General features: G+C 49.2%; 3 protein-coding genes across 3 annotated transcripts; all 3 read left to right on the top strand.

The window, feature by feature from the left end:
- The first annotated feature begins 2,509 nt into the window (after positions 1-2,509).
- Positions 2,510-4,592, top strand: GGS25DRAFT_281736 (ACT domain-containing protein). Its single transcript, XM_049257471.1, has 2 exons — positions 2,510-2,825; positions 3,085-4,592. Exons 1-2 carry the CDS (start codon positions 2,802-2,804, stop codon positions 4,225-4,227), a joined length of 1,167 nt encoding a protein of 388 aa, XP_049116691.1. The 5' UTR covers positions 2,510-2,801; the 3' UTR covers positions 4,228-4,592.
- Positions 4,593-5,596: 1,004 nt separating this feature from the next.
- GGS25DRAFT_521717 (sphingomyelin phosphodiesterase) lies at positions 5,597-8,170 on the top strand (the record flags this gene model as incomplete). The annotated part of the gene is made up of 5 exons (XM_049264101.1): positions 5,597-5,800; positions 5,907-5,993; positions 6,089-6,396; positions 6,606-7,366; positions 7,464-8,170. The coding sequence occupies 5 exons, from the start codon at positions 5,597-5,599 to the stop codon at positions 8,168-8,170; spliced, it is 2,067 nt and encodes a 688-aa protein (XP_049116690.1).
- A 1,872-nt stretch (positions 8,171-10,042) lies between these two features.
- Positions 10,043-13,257, top strand: GGS25DRAFT_490752 (V-type proton ATPase catalytic subunit A). The gene is made up of 6 exons (XM_049261024.1): positions 10,043-10,343; positions 10,524-10,566; positions 10,644-10,665; positions 10,725-10,858; positions 10,981-12,545; positions 12,644-13,257. The coding sequence occupies exons 1-6, from the start codon at positions 10,335-10,337 to the stop codon at positions 12,698-12,700; spliced, it is 1,830 nt and encodes a 609-aa protein (XP_049116689.1). The 5' UTR covers positions 10,043-10,334; the 3' UTR covers positions 12,701-13,257.
- Positions 13,258-13,283: the final 26 nt, after the last annotated feature.

Raw genomic sequence — 13,283 nt, 5'->3', positions numbered from 1 at the left:
GACGGCTTAATACGCCTAAATGCTACATACAACCCCACGCGTGTCTGCAGACTAGCCCTGGAAGCAATTAATTGTACCGAGACTGTCATCTCCAAGGTAGCCATCAGCATCGGCTAGCGAAGGCAGTCCCTTCGCCAAGGAAGGGACTTTTCTAGTAGGGATTATTAGCGGCGCCCGAGAAACGAGCTTCATAGCCCCTCGATGTGGTCTGGTTTTCATTATCCATGACGACAGCTGTGCCTAGTTTCATCTATATCTTGCCGGACTAGCCTGTATTCGTATTCACTCCCACGCAGGTGGAAAAGAAAGGTACCCGGTGAGCCAGAAGTAATAGAATCCTGGCTCTGACAACTGACTGGCGCCGTCATTCACACGTTATTGCGCGATTGATTCCGTATGGCACAGCAAAAAGTACACGTAGGAACCCGAAGAGATACTACAGCGTATGTATAATGCGTGGGATGAATGATACTTCAAGTCCGGAATACATCACGTCCGGCTGCCGTAGGTCGAGATGGTACGGAAGACATGGTTACACTCGGCTCTAGTTTCGAGGGCTTAGGACTGTGGCCGGACCAGTATTCTGAGGTGCAAGTGGAAATGATGCCGATATTGATTGATCAATTTTTGTGATCAGAGGCAACTATTGAAAGATGAAAGATGACATCTCGAGTCGAATATTCGACATGATATCACGCAACTTGTCGTGATTGTAGTATTCAGTGACACAAGAGACGTTCGATATTATATTTCTAGTCGCAGCCTCGTTACGCCAACCTTAGACAAATGGCGTTACGGTGTTACATGTAGTGGGAATCTGTGAGATGCGACAACGGTGATGAAGATCATTGAGACTCGACACCAAACAGCTTCGAGATGGGAAAATGCGGGGCAGCAAGGGGGTGGGATTCGTATGGAGATACATACGTACATATCCATTCCCCAGCAAATATGCAAATATCTCGGCCAGAAAATGGATACCAATGCACCGACAACTCATGCATCAACGGTAAATCTCCCGACCTCAGGTACCAATGGACGCCCCTTCATCAATGTCCGCATCGTTAGCCCATTACGTCCATAAAGGCTTCAATATAATAATCATACAACTCACTGAATCATACAGTTGCACCTCAGATAATGCACTCACCTGCATAGCATATTCTTCGTCTACCTACTAGGTTAGCCAAGTCGATCACTTCTGTTGTGTGACAGAGCTTCCATCCAACTCGTTCTGCAGTAGCATATTGCCTCCCTCCTCCAGGGCTTACCTACCTATCTACTAATAGGTAGGTATGGATTTGGGGGAATAGGAAACGCAGCCCACCCCTCTTGGGCAGACATCATCATGCAGAAGAGAAGAAACTCCCTTGCAGGGGAGGTCAAGCAGGATACATCTCCCGGTAATTCAAGCTCCAAGCCCCCCACGCGGACCAGCGTTGCAAAGTTGCACCCTTATGAAAACCAATCCTGCAAGATTCTCCCAATCTCACCTAGCTCCTCCCCAAGCTCGACCATGTACGCGTCGGGGGGAGCTGTTGTCAAGTCGAGCATAGCGCAGCCTGTAGATGATATGTCGAGAGTGGCTGCATACATGTATGCTGCTCGGCCCCCCTTTCTGCTGCACCCCTTCTGCACGCCCTCTGCAAGCCCACTGCAAGCCCTTCTGCATCCTAGCGGATTACCCTTTTAGGAGCAGATGGCGTGCATAAGTGCGAATAGGTGGTTAGCTTTGCGCCCAGGAACATCAGCCATGTATGTTCGCGAAGCTTTCTTCACTACCTACTACCTACATACATACTAGGCACCTACTAGGTAGGTAAATAGCTAGAAGTGGGTAAGTATGGTACTATGGTATCTACCTAGTAGGCAGATTACACCATGCCGCCCAAAAAAAAAACATAAATAAACATTGGCATCCCTCGCATTCGTCGGTTCATCTTGACCTCTAATATAGGTGGGTAGGTATCGTTACATATTCACCAACCAAGCCCCTCTCGGTGTTTCTGGTCATCGAGGGTTATTATCTTTAGACCCCTTACCTTTAAGGGTCTAATTCGGGTTGTTTGCAGCTGCGTCAACTTGCATTATATCCGCAACAATAGATGAGCGACTACGGCCCGTCACAGCTAATCCCCTTACTTGGACTTCGTCCCGGAGGCCGCGACGGCGTCGATCCTTGTGGGACTCCGCCATCCAGTAGTCCAATGGTGCCATGTCACGCTATCTAGGTCTATCAAACAGACCCTCAACTTTGACAAGAGTTTATTCAAAGATATTATATTATTCCGTCGACGAGACGGTCTAAGACTAGTGGCCCCAACGAAGTCTAGTGTTCTATAGTATCTCCATTTCAACAGCCCTACCGAGTCTTTAGTCTCCTGAAGCAAGCTACTACTAACCTACATAAGTTTTCTTTATCTTTGCCGCGCCTATCTAAGGGTTTGGATCTTACTTGTTGACATTGGTGTTTTATTAATTCTATTTATCCCTTCCCTCCTCTTTCTGACCTACCTACCTATTTAATCTGTAATTTTATTTTATTTTTGATTGACCCTTTTTGTCCATCTGATCTATCATCTCAAAGGATCTTTGAAAGGAGCCAAGAGAATCCGGAACTCAAGTCGGAACAAGCCATCTCACCAATCATAGCTCATCACAGCTCAAGCCAGGCCCTCCGTGATAGGTCATATCTCTGTCCGTGCACTTTTAGGGGTCCTTTGATCCCCGATCTTCGGGGGTCGAATGCTCAGGGCCACTGACGGCGATCTAACCGGCGTCATTAATACGACTTTGCCATTATGAATGCTCAGATATCATTTCTTGTAAGCCATCCCTTGCCTTTGCCTCTTGAATTCATGACACCGGGAACCCCGTTTCGATGCAGCAGTAACCATAACTGCTCGCCACCACAGTTCCAAGGTTATCTTGAAAATCGAGATACGAACGGGTATCTCCATGTGCAACACAAACCAAGAAAGACTCATTACGCATATTCTGGTACAACCTACGATGCACGCGACCAAAAACATGTCGCTTAACTCCTGACTAGGTAATTAACTATACTAACTTGTCTCACTCTAGGATGGGACGTTCCGCCTAATACACATACCGTTGAACCTGTACCCAAGCTTTCTGCAGCCCATCCTCCAGGTCCTTCTTCCTCAAGGCGGGGATGACCCCCTCGCCAATGAGGCGGAAGGGCTCAGTATCGACAACAAACATGGATTCCTAAACATAAGCATAACCCCCGTCGAGTGTTCAGTAGTATGCCACAGCAACTGGGCTCAAAATGTCTTTGAGCCAGTCATTAAACGTCTTCCCGCAAATGTCGCCAAAACCGTTACGATATCCAAGGATACGTACCTAATCCTGTCGGTGATCAGTGCTGGCATGGATGCGGGTAGTAGGGTGATGGACTTGACCTCACCCCTGGCATTAGCTGGTGTACCCATCTTCTTCATTACCACTTACTACTCGGATTTCATTTTGGTTCCCAGTAAAGATCGGCAGACAGTGGTACAAGCACTGCTAGCTCGAAATTTCGAATTCGACAAGGACGAGTCAGCATTTGTATCACCAAGCGCAATGTCTCATGTTCGTGGCAAGAGTTCGAATAGCGAACCTCCGTCGACACCACCGCCATCTACCGTAGCAGAGCTACAAGTCCGCGCGTTTGACCTGTTAAAAAAGCGAAATGTCGTTCCATACATTAGTCCTTATCTCAGTCTGGTTCAATGCTCGGGCCGGAATCCGTCACATTTAGTAGATTATGGTCGCCGTCCGAAATTAAGCAGGCAGGCGTCCGGAAACGGGCACCATCGGAGAAGTTGGCTGGACAACGTGGACACGAAACTATATACCAGTCTCATATCCGTTCTGGCCAACCAGCCTAGATTTCTTTCCATCACTTTAGCTCAGGAAGACCCTCCATCTTTACTCCTAGACAGAGAATATCTGGGCGTTTTCGGTGATTCCCTCGTAGGCGACACGGAAGGCGACCTCGTCCCCATCTTTCTCGATCTCGTGAATCTCCCGCTAGAGGCAACGGGTATCGTATCAGGCGTTGCAGGGCGGCTCATTGCCGAGATGGACATGGAGGAAACCGGCGTCAGCAGCGAGCTATCGTATCTTTCGACGGCACGGGCCGGCGCAGTTATTCTCTCGAGTCAGCAGGCCATGAAAGCGCTCGAGGTTCTAAAACCCCTTCTCTACAAGGAACAATGAGAGGCGCCCCTCTCCCCCAGGAAAGTGGCGCTGTGGTTGTATCTACCTAGGTGTTTGGGCATGTCATCGATAATAGGGCGGTTTATCCGGATGGGAGCAAAAAACGAAAGAAAAAAGAAAAGGTGTTATGGTCAACGAGCATGAAATCATGGCATATTAGACTTATAGCGGTTGGCATTTGGCTGCATGTCGAGACTTGGGTCGGCATCTCTGCTCATTGGCATCAAAAACCACTCCCCTTTTTTGGCGGGTTGTATGTGACACCATTTTCAACTGGTGATTTTTGTTTTTGTTTTCGTTTTGTTTGGGTGGCAGATGTGAGGAGCATATAGGTCGAGTAATAGTGCATCGCGGCTTGCGCTAGGTACTGCCAAAGTACGCTGGCTCAGTATGGCTTGGCTGACTGGCTGACTAGCTGGCTGGCTAGGTGGATGGATGGATGATGGATGTGTCTAGGTTAGCCGCTTGGTATCACGGAACATTTGGCTGGTCTAGTTGCTTTGCATGTCAATCCGGCGTTCTTTGCATTTGCGTGTGTACCTGAGTAGCTAGTTAGGACTTTTGAGTGTTATCATCAATGTACAACTTGTATTTGGAACACTTCAAGGACACAAGCTTGGCTGGAGATGCTTTTCCCCTATTTTGTGCTACTACTATTAGTAGTACCTAAAGCTGCGAATAGAGTTAGCAAACGAACTGACATATTTCAGCTGAGGAGAGAAGGCTTCGAATGCAGGATCCTATTCGTTGGATGAGAGGGTGTTATAGCGCTGACATACTAAACAAATGCAACCTAGGTCGTTTAGAGGCTGAAATGACCCTGCATATGCGGTATATCTCGGATCTATATGATCTATATGATCTATATGATCTATATATATTATGTCATGATGACCTCGTGGACAGATACGTACATAGTACTAAATATCAGATGACCACCAAGCTGGCACCAGCTAACTTTACCTAGTGGCCCGTGGGGGATCGCAGGGTGATCCGGTACCCTTTTCAGCATCTCCATTAGCTCTACCATGATTGGGCAGTGGACACTTCCGCTACGCAATCCAAAAGCTAGGGCTGACGGTGAGAGCCAACTAGCGGCTACTTGTGGGAATTCCAGTGGCGCATTTGGCGATCACGATTTACATTTGGTAGACCTAACAACGACCCCCCGAGTTTCCCTTCGAAATAGGTAAATAATGTGCAAAGCTAACACTTCTAATAAACGTTTCACGTAAGACCATGTATGTATCATACTGGTCTCTTGCCCTTTGTTAATTAGGTACTAGGTAACCCACCTAGGTTGTTCAGTAGTAGATAGTAACACGGCTTCGGCTCTCTACCCGTCCCCCGTAGGATCGACGGTGAAAGGATGTGGCGGCTACTCCCGTCCCTGATTGCGAGCGTAGCTATCGGACAGAACATAGTCGCAGCATATGAGGTTTTCGACCACGGAAGCCAAAAAGTATTGATCCCGGAGACGCCGAGAACATCGTCGGGTGGCTTGGACTTTGAAGCCATCGCTGCTGGTAATAGGCAGGATGCACAAAGCCCGGCGTCGTGCGCAACTTGCGAGGTGAGAGTTTACTTACGTCCCCTGAGGCCCATGTAAACGGTCGTTTATATACCTACTGGAATAGGTATTCATCGAGATGAGTTTATAGTTACTGACTTATACCAAGGGCATCCTACTACAACTGAAACTCGTTGCCTGGAAAGGCGATGATTTCTTCATCAACGTCGCGACGAAGCTGTGTAAACTCTCAGGCGTATGCAGCACCCCAACCCAACCTTCCTCTCCTTGTTAAAAGGGGGGATCCACCCACCTAGCTGCAAACACCAACCCGCTGACACATCCATACAGGTCGAAGACGACGACGTCTGCGAAGGCTCCATAGCCCTCGAGGGCCCCATCATCGCCAACGGGCTGCGCCACATGTCCCTGGGCTCCCGCACGTCGCAGCTGGCGTGCGTCGCGTTCATGGGCCTCTGCCCGTACCCCGAGGTGACGGCGTACAACGTCACGTTCCCGTCGCCGAAGCCGGAACCAGTAAGGCCGGCCCCGAGTGATGGCCTGGAGCCGCTGTATGTGGTGCACTTCTCCGATATACATGTCGACCCTCTGTATGTCGTGGGTGCGACGGCGAATTGCTCGAAGCCGATTTGTTGCCGGTAAGTACCTACCTAAGTATGAAGCCCCTGAATCCAGTATCACATATGTATCAATAGCAAGACAGCATGTATCCCTTACCAACGTACCTTTGAATATGAGTTATTTATAGTTATAGTAGTTCTGAACTCGAGAATAATTTCATTTGCCTACCCTACTTCCCACAACCCCTCCCCCCCTCTCTCAGCCCACGCTCCTAACCAAAAACCAGCGAATACACCACCCCCTCTCCCCCCGCCGAAACCCCCATTGTCTCCCCCGCCCGCTTCTACGGCGAGCACACGTGCGACACGCCCGTCAGCCTCGAAGAGAGCATGTACGCCGCCATCAACTCCCTCGTTCCCTCCTCTTTCGCCATCTTCACGGGCGACATCGTCGACCACGCGGTCTGGGCCACGACGACGGCGCAGAACAAGTTCGACATCGAGGACGCGTACGCGCGCATGGCGCGCGCGGGGCTGCATGTGTACGGCACGGCGGGGAACCATGAGGCGTCGCCCGCGAACTCGTTTCCGCCTACTGCGCCGGAGGGGGGGAAGAAAGGGGATGGCGGTGATGTAAGCGACGAGAACAGCGCACAGTGGCTCTACGACGTGCTCTCGTCGACCTGGACGCAGTGGATCGGCGCGGCCGCCGCGGCGACAACGCGGGAGTTTGGTGCGTACTCCGTGCGGCACGAATTCCCCACCAGCAACGACACGAGCAAAACCGGCACCCTGCGCATCATCTCGCTCAGCACGAACCTGTACTACGCGCACAACTACTGGCTGTACGAGGAGCCGATGCAGACGGACCCGAGCGGGCAGCTAGCGTGGCTGGTTGAGGAGCTGGATGCTGCGGAGCGTGCGGGAGAAAGGGTTTATATTATCGGGCATATGGCGCTGGGGAGTCGGGATGCGTTCCATGACGGCTCGAATTACTTCGATCAGATTGTGGTGCGATATGAGGGGGTTATTGCGGGGATGTTTTTCGGTACGTTTTCTTCCCTTCTTATCCCCTACCCTCTTTCTCTTTACCCCTTAACCTACCTACCTACTCTTGAGGTGTGGTTGCTTACGAGAGAGGGCAGGCCACACGCACTTCGACGAGTTCGAGCTCTCGTACTCCGACTACTCCTCCCGTTCTCACCGCACCGCCCTCGCAACATCGTACATCGCGCCCTCGCTCGTGCCCACCTCGGGACACCCCGCCTTCCGCGTCTACACCGTTGACCCCGTAACCTTCGGCGTGCTCGACGCCACCACCTACATCGCCAACATGAGCGACCCCGCCTCCTTCCGCGGCCCCGGGGGCCCGAAGTGGACCAAGTATTACTCTGCGAAGGAGGTTTACGGGCCGCTAGTCGCCAACCTAGAAAAAGAAGAAGAAGGAGGAGGAGGTGTGTGGGACGAGAAGCAGGAGCTCACCCCCGCGTTCTGGCACCGCGTCACCGACGCGCTCGAGCGCAACGTCACGGCGTTCAACGAGTACTTCGCGCGGCGACGCCGGGGCTGGGCCCACCCCAGCAGCAAGGAGAGGTGCGACGACGACCAGTGCCGCGGCGCGGAGATCTGCAAGCTGCGCGCGGCGCGGGCGCAGGACAACTGCATACCGCCGGGGCTGCGGCTGGACTTTGTGGAGGAGAGTAGGAGGAAGAAAGGGGGAAAGGAGGAGAATTGTGGAGGGTCGGTTTTGAGGGATGTGTTGGGGGTGTTGGCGAGAGATGCGGATATGCTGGCACTGTTTGAGGATGTGGTTGTGCTGGATGGGGGGTTGCCGGGGTATAAGGATGTGTAGTAGATGGGTAGATTTTAGAGAGAGAGGGGGTGGTATTGTAGTGTTGTGATGGATATACATACGTACATATATATATAATGATGAGACTAGGTTGTTTACTCTTCTAAGGAATTTGGCATCTTGAATACACTGGTAAGGTGTTAAGACAAGATCGGGAGCCAGCGGCATTGTAGATGTGTCGGTGATGATTTAGTTGTACAAGGCTTGGAGCCTCAATCCCATAACTCCAATATTATACAGTCACTTAGGTACCTAGTATATACCTATATATCCTCACTGACCCACGACCACTTGAAGATATGGTATTATACACTAGGTACCTACGAAGCAGCTCATATCTACCCGATCTCACCTAGAGAGATAGAGTTCGTTATGGTGTAATACCGATATAAACAGAAGACACTCTTAGATATTCGACATGAACCCTCAGTCTCTAGTAGATCTTCTTGTTCTTATGATATTTTTCTCAACGCTGCCACAACACCGATCTGGTTATAAAGCAGTAGTAAGTATTTTAAACGGAGTCTGCTTCATCTGTATAGGTAATTAAGAGATTTATTTACCTTTGTATCGACATCCATGTTGTATCTCATTTTTGAGTCCCCTTCTTCATAAGCTGGACAATGGTGTGATGCGCTTGGGTTATGCGTTGTAGTATTTTTCAGGGTTAACCTATTGTCTTACTACGGACAGCTCAAACACCACGTGGTATAGTAGTTATGTACCTAGGTTAGTAAATCTAAGATTTACTAAATCATCCTTTTTACAAAATAACGCTTAGGAAATGAAAACTCTCAAGTTCTAGTTTAGGGTTAGGGGAAGAGATGTAAGTCAAGGTCCTGCGGAACTTGAGAAAGAAACGATGTTTGAGTTTTGAAGACCCCCTTTCGTCTGTTTGAGAATGTTGGTACTCACTGTAACAGAAACATGCCATTGCTTTCGATGGTAGTATTCTACCGGTTAGATATGTAGGGACTTGGGCTGCTTTATCGGTCACTCGGCCCATGTTGACAGCTTTGGCAGATCTTGGGTCATGCAGGAACATTTCTATTTATATTGCATGCAATCCATGGATGAATGTTAGGTAAGATGTAACTGAATATGTTGGAGGAAAAAGGAATAATGTATGTTAGAATGTATGAAGAGATCACCAACTTCATCACACCTAGGTTAGCCTACTAACATCTACATATTCACGGATGTGTAGATCTGTACTTGATACAAGGGATAAGGATGTTGGCGAAGTGAGGCAACCTAGGTAGTATGAGGTTGGCGACAGGGTACATCATATGCCCAGGTATAGATAGTACTAGGTATGGTAGTAGTAAGGAAGAGTACATGAGGATTAGGTCGTACTTAATAATACCTCGTATCAAATAACGATCTCAGGTAAGTACTACTAGTAGTAATCATTAACATATATATCTCGAATGTAACTTGGACTATCACACCTCGAAATGTACAACTGAAGTGATTCACAAATTGTACAAGTTGTTGATTTTTATATAAAAACATTAAAGAACAAAACAAAAACAAAAATAAAAGAAAAGAAAAGAATTAAATGCTTGGTCTGCGACCGACGCAACTGCGGGCCCGGCCGTCCTTGGTGGACCTGCTCCGACGGGGAAACCACGGGCAAAGCCAGAGCCCAAATTCAAGTCGACCAAGCACGCCTGCGTCACCTGGCAGCAGCAATATTGATACTACTAGTAGTACTGGCAAGAACGCTAAAGCCACAGCTGATCAGATAGCTGAAGCTTCTACCCAACCACTGCCCCCAAGTCCTATGCCATCACCTGCAATAGCCGTTATCAACGCTAGCAGTACCACTACAGCCACTACAGCCACTAATACCACCACTACCACTACCACTACCAATACCAATACCAATACCAATACCAATACAACTGGAACTGGAATTGAAATTATAACGTCAACGTCCACATCCACATCCACACCTGCACCAGCACCAGCACCATCTGTACTGCTACCAGCACCCACAATCACATCCACACCCACTCCCAAATCCACTTTCACATCTACATCTACACCATCGACCCCGAGCTTGTCACCACCACCTTCACCTTTACCCCCCCCTGCAATCTCTATCTCATACTTCCCTCCAGCTGCAGAGCAGCCTACTCCTCCAAAACCGACGAGCAAGATGGCTCCGGTAAGCTAACATTTTATTTTCTCTAACCAACCAGCCATCCAATCCAATCCAACATCCAACATCCAACTAGCAGCATAACCAGCCACTCCGCATGGAAGCTTGCAACAGCATCATACCCAGCTTGACTGAGCTTCCCTCTCCATACTTTACATCTCTAATACTTACTTTTTGGAAATATAGAAAGCAAATGCCGCAAATGGCGACCAAGATAGTCTCAACAGCGGTATGCAATTCTATCCTCACTTCCTATTGCTCCCTGTTTTGTGCAACCTAGCTGACCAAGTATCTGTATGCGTATAGGCAAGATTTACTCCGTGTCCGGGTTCGTGAAACTGCTCCCGTAGCTCTTGATCTCCCCAAACTGACCAATAATCAAAATAGACCCGTCGTTGTGGCCGAGGACATGATCGGAGTTGCCATGTACGAGCTTGTCAGAGTCGGCCACGATCGTCTAGTCGGTGAAGTCATTCGAATCAACGCCGACCAAGCTACCATTCAAGTCTACGAAGAGACTGGTACGTTGTCTTTTCTACGAGATACCTGCCCACCTACCCACCTACCCACCTACCTACCGTGCTAGCATGCCTAGTAAATCTAGTTAGGGCAATTAACAAACAGAGCTAATATCAAAGCATAGCTGGCATAACCGTCGGTGATCCCGTCGCCCGTACCGGCAAACCTCTTTCCGTCGAACTCGGTCCTGGTCTATTAAACAACATTTACGACGGAATTCAACGACCTCTCGAGAAGATTGCCCAACAATGCCAGAGCATTTATATTCCTCGCGGTGTTGCCGCAACCGCTCTCGACCGAGAAAAGAAGTGGGAGTTCACTCCTACCCTAAAGGTTGGCGATCACATTTCTGGTGGTGACGTCTGGGGAACTGTTTTCGAGAACTCCTTCATCAAGGTGCACAAGATCTTACTGCCGCCACGAGCCAGGGGAACCATTACCAAGATCGCTGGAAAGGGCGAATATACCGTTGACGAGAAGATCCTCGAAGTCGAGTTCAATGGCACCAAGACCGAGTATGGCATGATGCAAACCTGGCCTGTTCGTGTCCCGCGACCGACTACCGAGAAGCTCGCCGCCGACAGCCCCTTCATCGTAGGCCAACGAGTCTTGGATGCTCTCTTCCCCAGTGTTCAGGGTGGTACGGTGGCTATCCCCGGTGCTTTCGGATGTGGCAAGACTGTCATTTCCCAGTCCGTCTCCAAGTTCTCCAACAGCGACGTCATTGTGTATGTGGGTTGCGGAGAAAGAGGAAACGAGATGGCTGAAGTCTTGAAGGATTTCCCTGAATTGTCTATCGAGGTCGAGGGCCGCAGGGAGCCCATCATGAAGCGAACTACTCTGATCGCCAACACCTCCAACATGCCTGTCGCCGCCCGAGAAGCTTCCATCTACACGGGTATCACGGTTGCCGAATACTTCCGTGACCAGGGCATGAACGTAGCCATGATGGCTGATTCCTCTTCCCGATGGGCTGAAGCTTTACGTGAAATCTCTGGTCGTCTCGGAGAAATGCCTGCTGATCAGGGTTTCCCTGCTTATCTCAGTGCCAAACTAGCCAGTTTCTACGAGCGTGCAGGCAAGACGAGCTGCCTCGGTTCGCCCGAGCGCGAAGGCAGTGTCAGCATTGTCGGTGCCGTCAGTCCCCCTGGTGGTGATTTCTCCGATCCCGTCACTACGTCCACCCTCGGTATCGTACAGGTCTTCTGGGGTCTCGACAAGCGGCTAGCGCAACGGAAGCATTTCCCGTCCATCAACACGTCGGCGTCTTACAGCAAGTATACCAACACGCTGGACAAGTGGTACGAGAAGGACTTCCCAGATTTCCCGAGACTGCGTGACCGTATCAGACAGCTACTATCCGACTCGGAGGAGTTGGACCAAGTAGTGCAGCTCGTCGGAAAGTCAGCGCTATCGGACCCTGACAAGATCACCCTCGATATGGCAACGCTCCTCAAGGAAGACTTTTTGCAGCAAAACGGATACTCAGACTACGATCAGTTCTGCCCTATCTGGAAGACAGAGTGGATGATGAAGCTTATGATTGGGTTCAACGATGAGGCGCAGAAGGCTATCGCTCAGGGTCAGAGCTGGGCCAAGGTCCGTGAGGCCACTAGTGACCTTCAAGCTCAACTCCGAAGTCTTAAATTCGAGGTACCAAGCGAAGGCCAAGAGACAATTAGCAAGAAGGTACGTTACTATGCCATTACTCTCTAACCCTTCCTTTAGTCTTCTTTCTTTTTGGCTGCTATAAATTAATGGAATACTGACTTGAACTTATTATATAGTACGAGGCTATCCAACAAAACATGCTGGATAAATTCGCTTCTGTCATGGACGAGTAAAGGGAGTAGTAAATGTGGTGCTCTTACCCGTGTGAAGCGGATTTGCCTCACTCAACTTGCCTTGCCTTATCTTGATCCCATTGCCAGACACAAGAAGGTTGTACATAAGACAGAATTCTGGGAGGAGGCTCTTATTTTGAAGGGGTAAAACGATGAAGAGGCAACGAGTTGGGACGTGTAAAAAGCCCCAAGATTCAATGAATGTTATAGTGTTAGGATTGTTGTAAGTGCTACGAACTGCTAGGTATCGAAATTACGTGAATCCATAACCTAGGTATTTACGTTTTTGACCCAAGCATGTACGTTCATATGGGCATGCCTTGACCGGTTTTTTTTCTCTCTCTCTCTCTATGACGCTCTGGTCGGGTTTATAATGTGTTCATCTTGTGTGGATGTTCTGTGAACTGTGTCAAACAACTGAAGACATACATACATTCACGAAAAAAACTCGTCGCCAGTTCTTCTTCTCCAGACCCCCAACCCCCCTTTTTTTTAAAAAAAAAAAAAAAAAAAAAAGTAAAGTAGAAAAACAAATATCAACGAAACTTCTCTCAATTTAAACATGCAAATGCGACGCGCATGA

Source organism: Hypoxylon fragiforme (assembly GCF_022984875.1).
Source record: "Hypoxylon fragiforme strain CBS 206.31 chromosome Unknown GGS25scaffold_5, whole genome shotgun sequence".
Taxonomy (NCBI): Eukaryota; Fungi; Ascomycota; class Sordariomycetes; order Xylariales; family Hypoxylaceae; genus Hypoxylon; species Hypoxylon fragiforme.
This window is presented reverse-complemented; position numbering and strand designations above follow the sequence as displayed.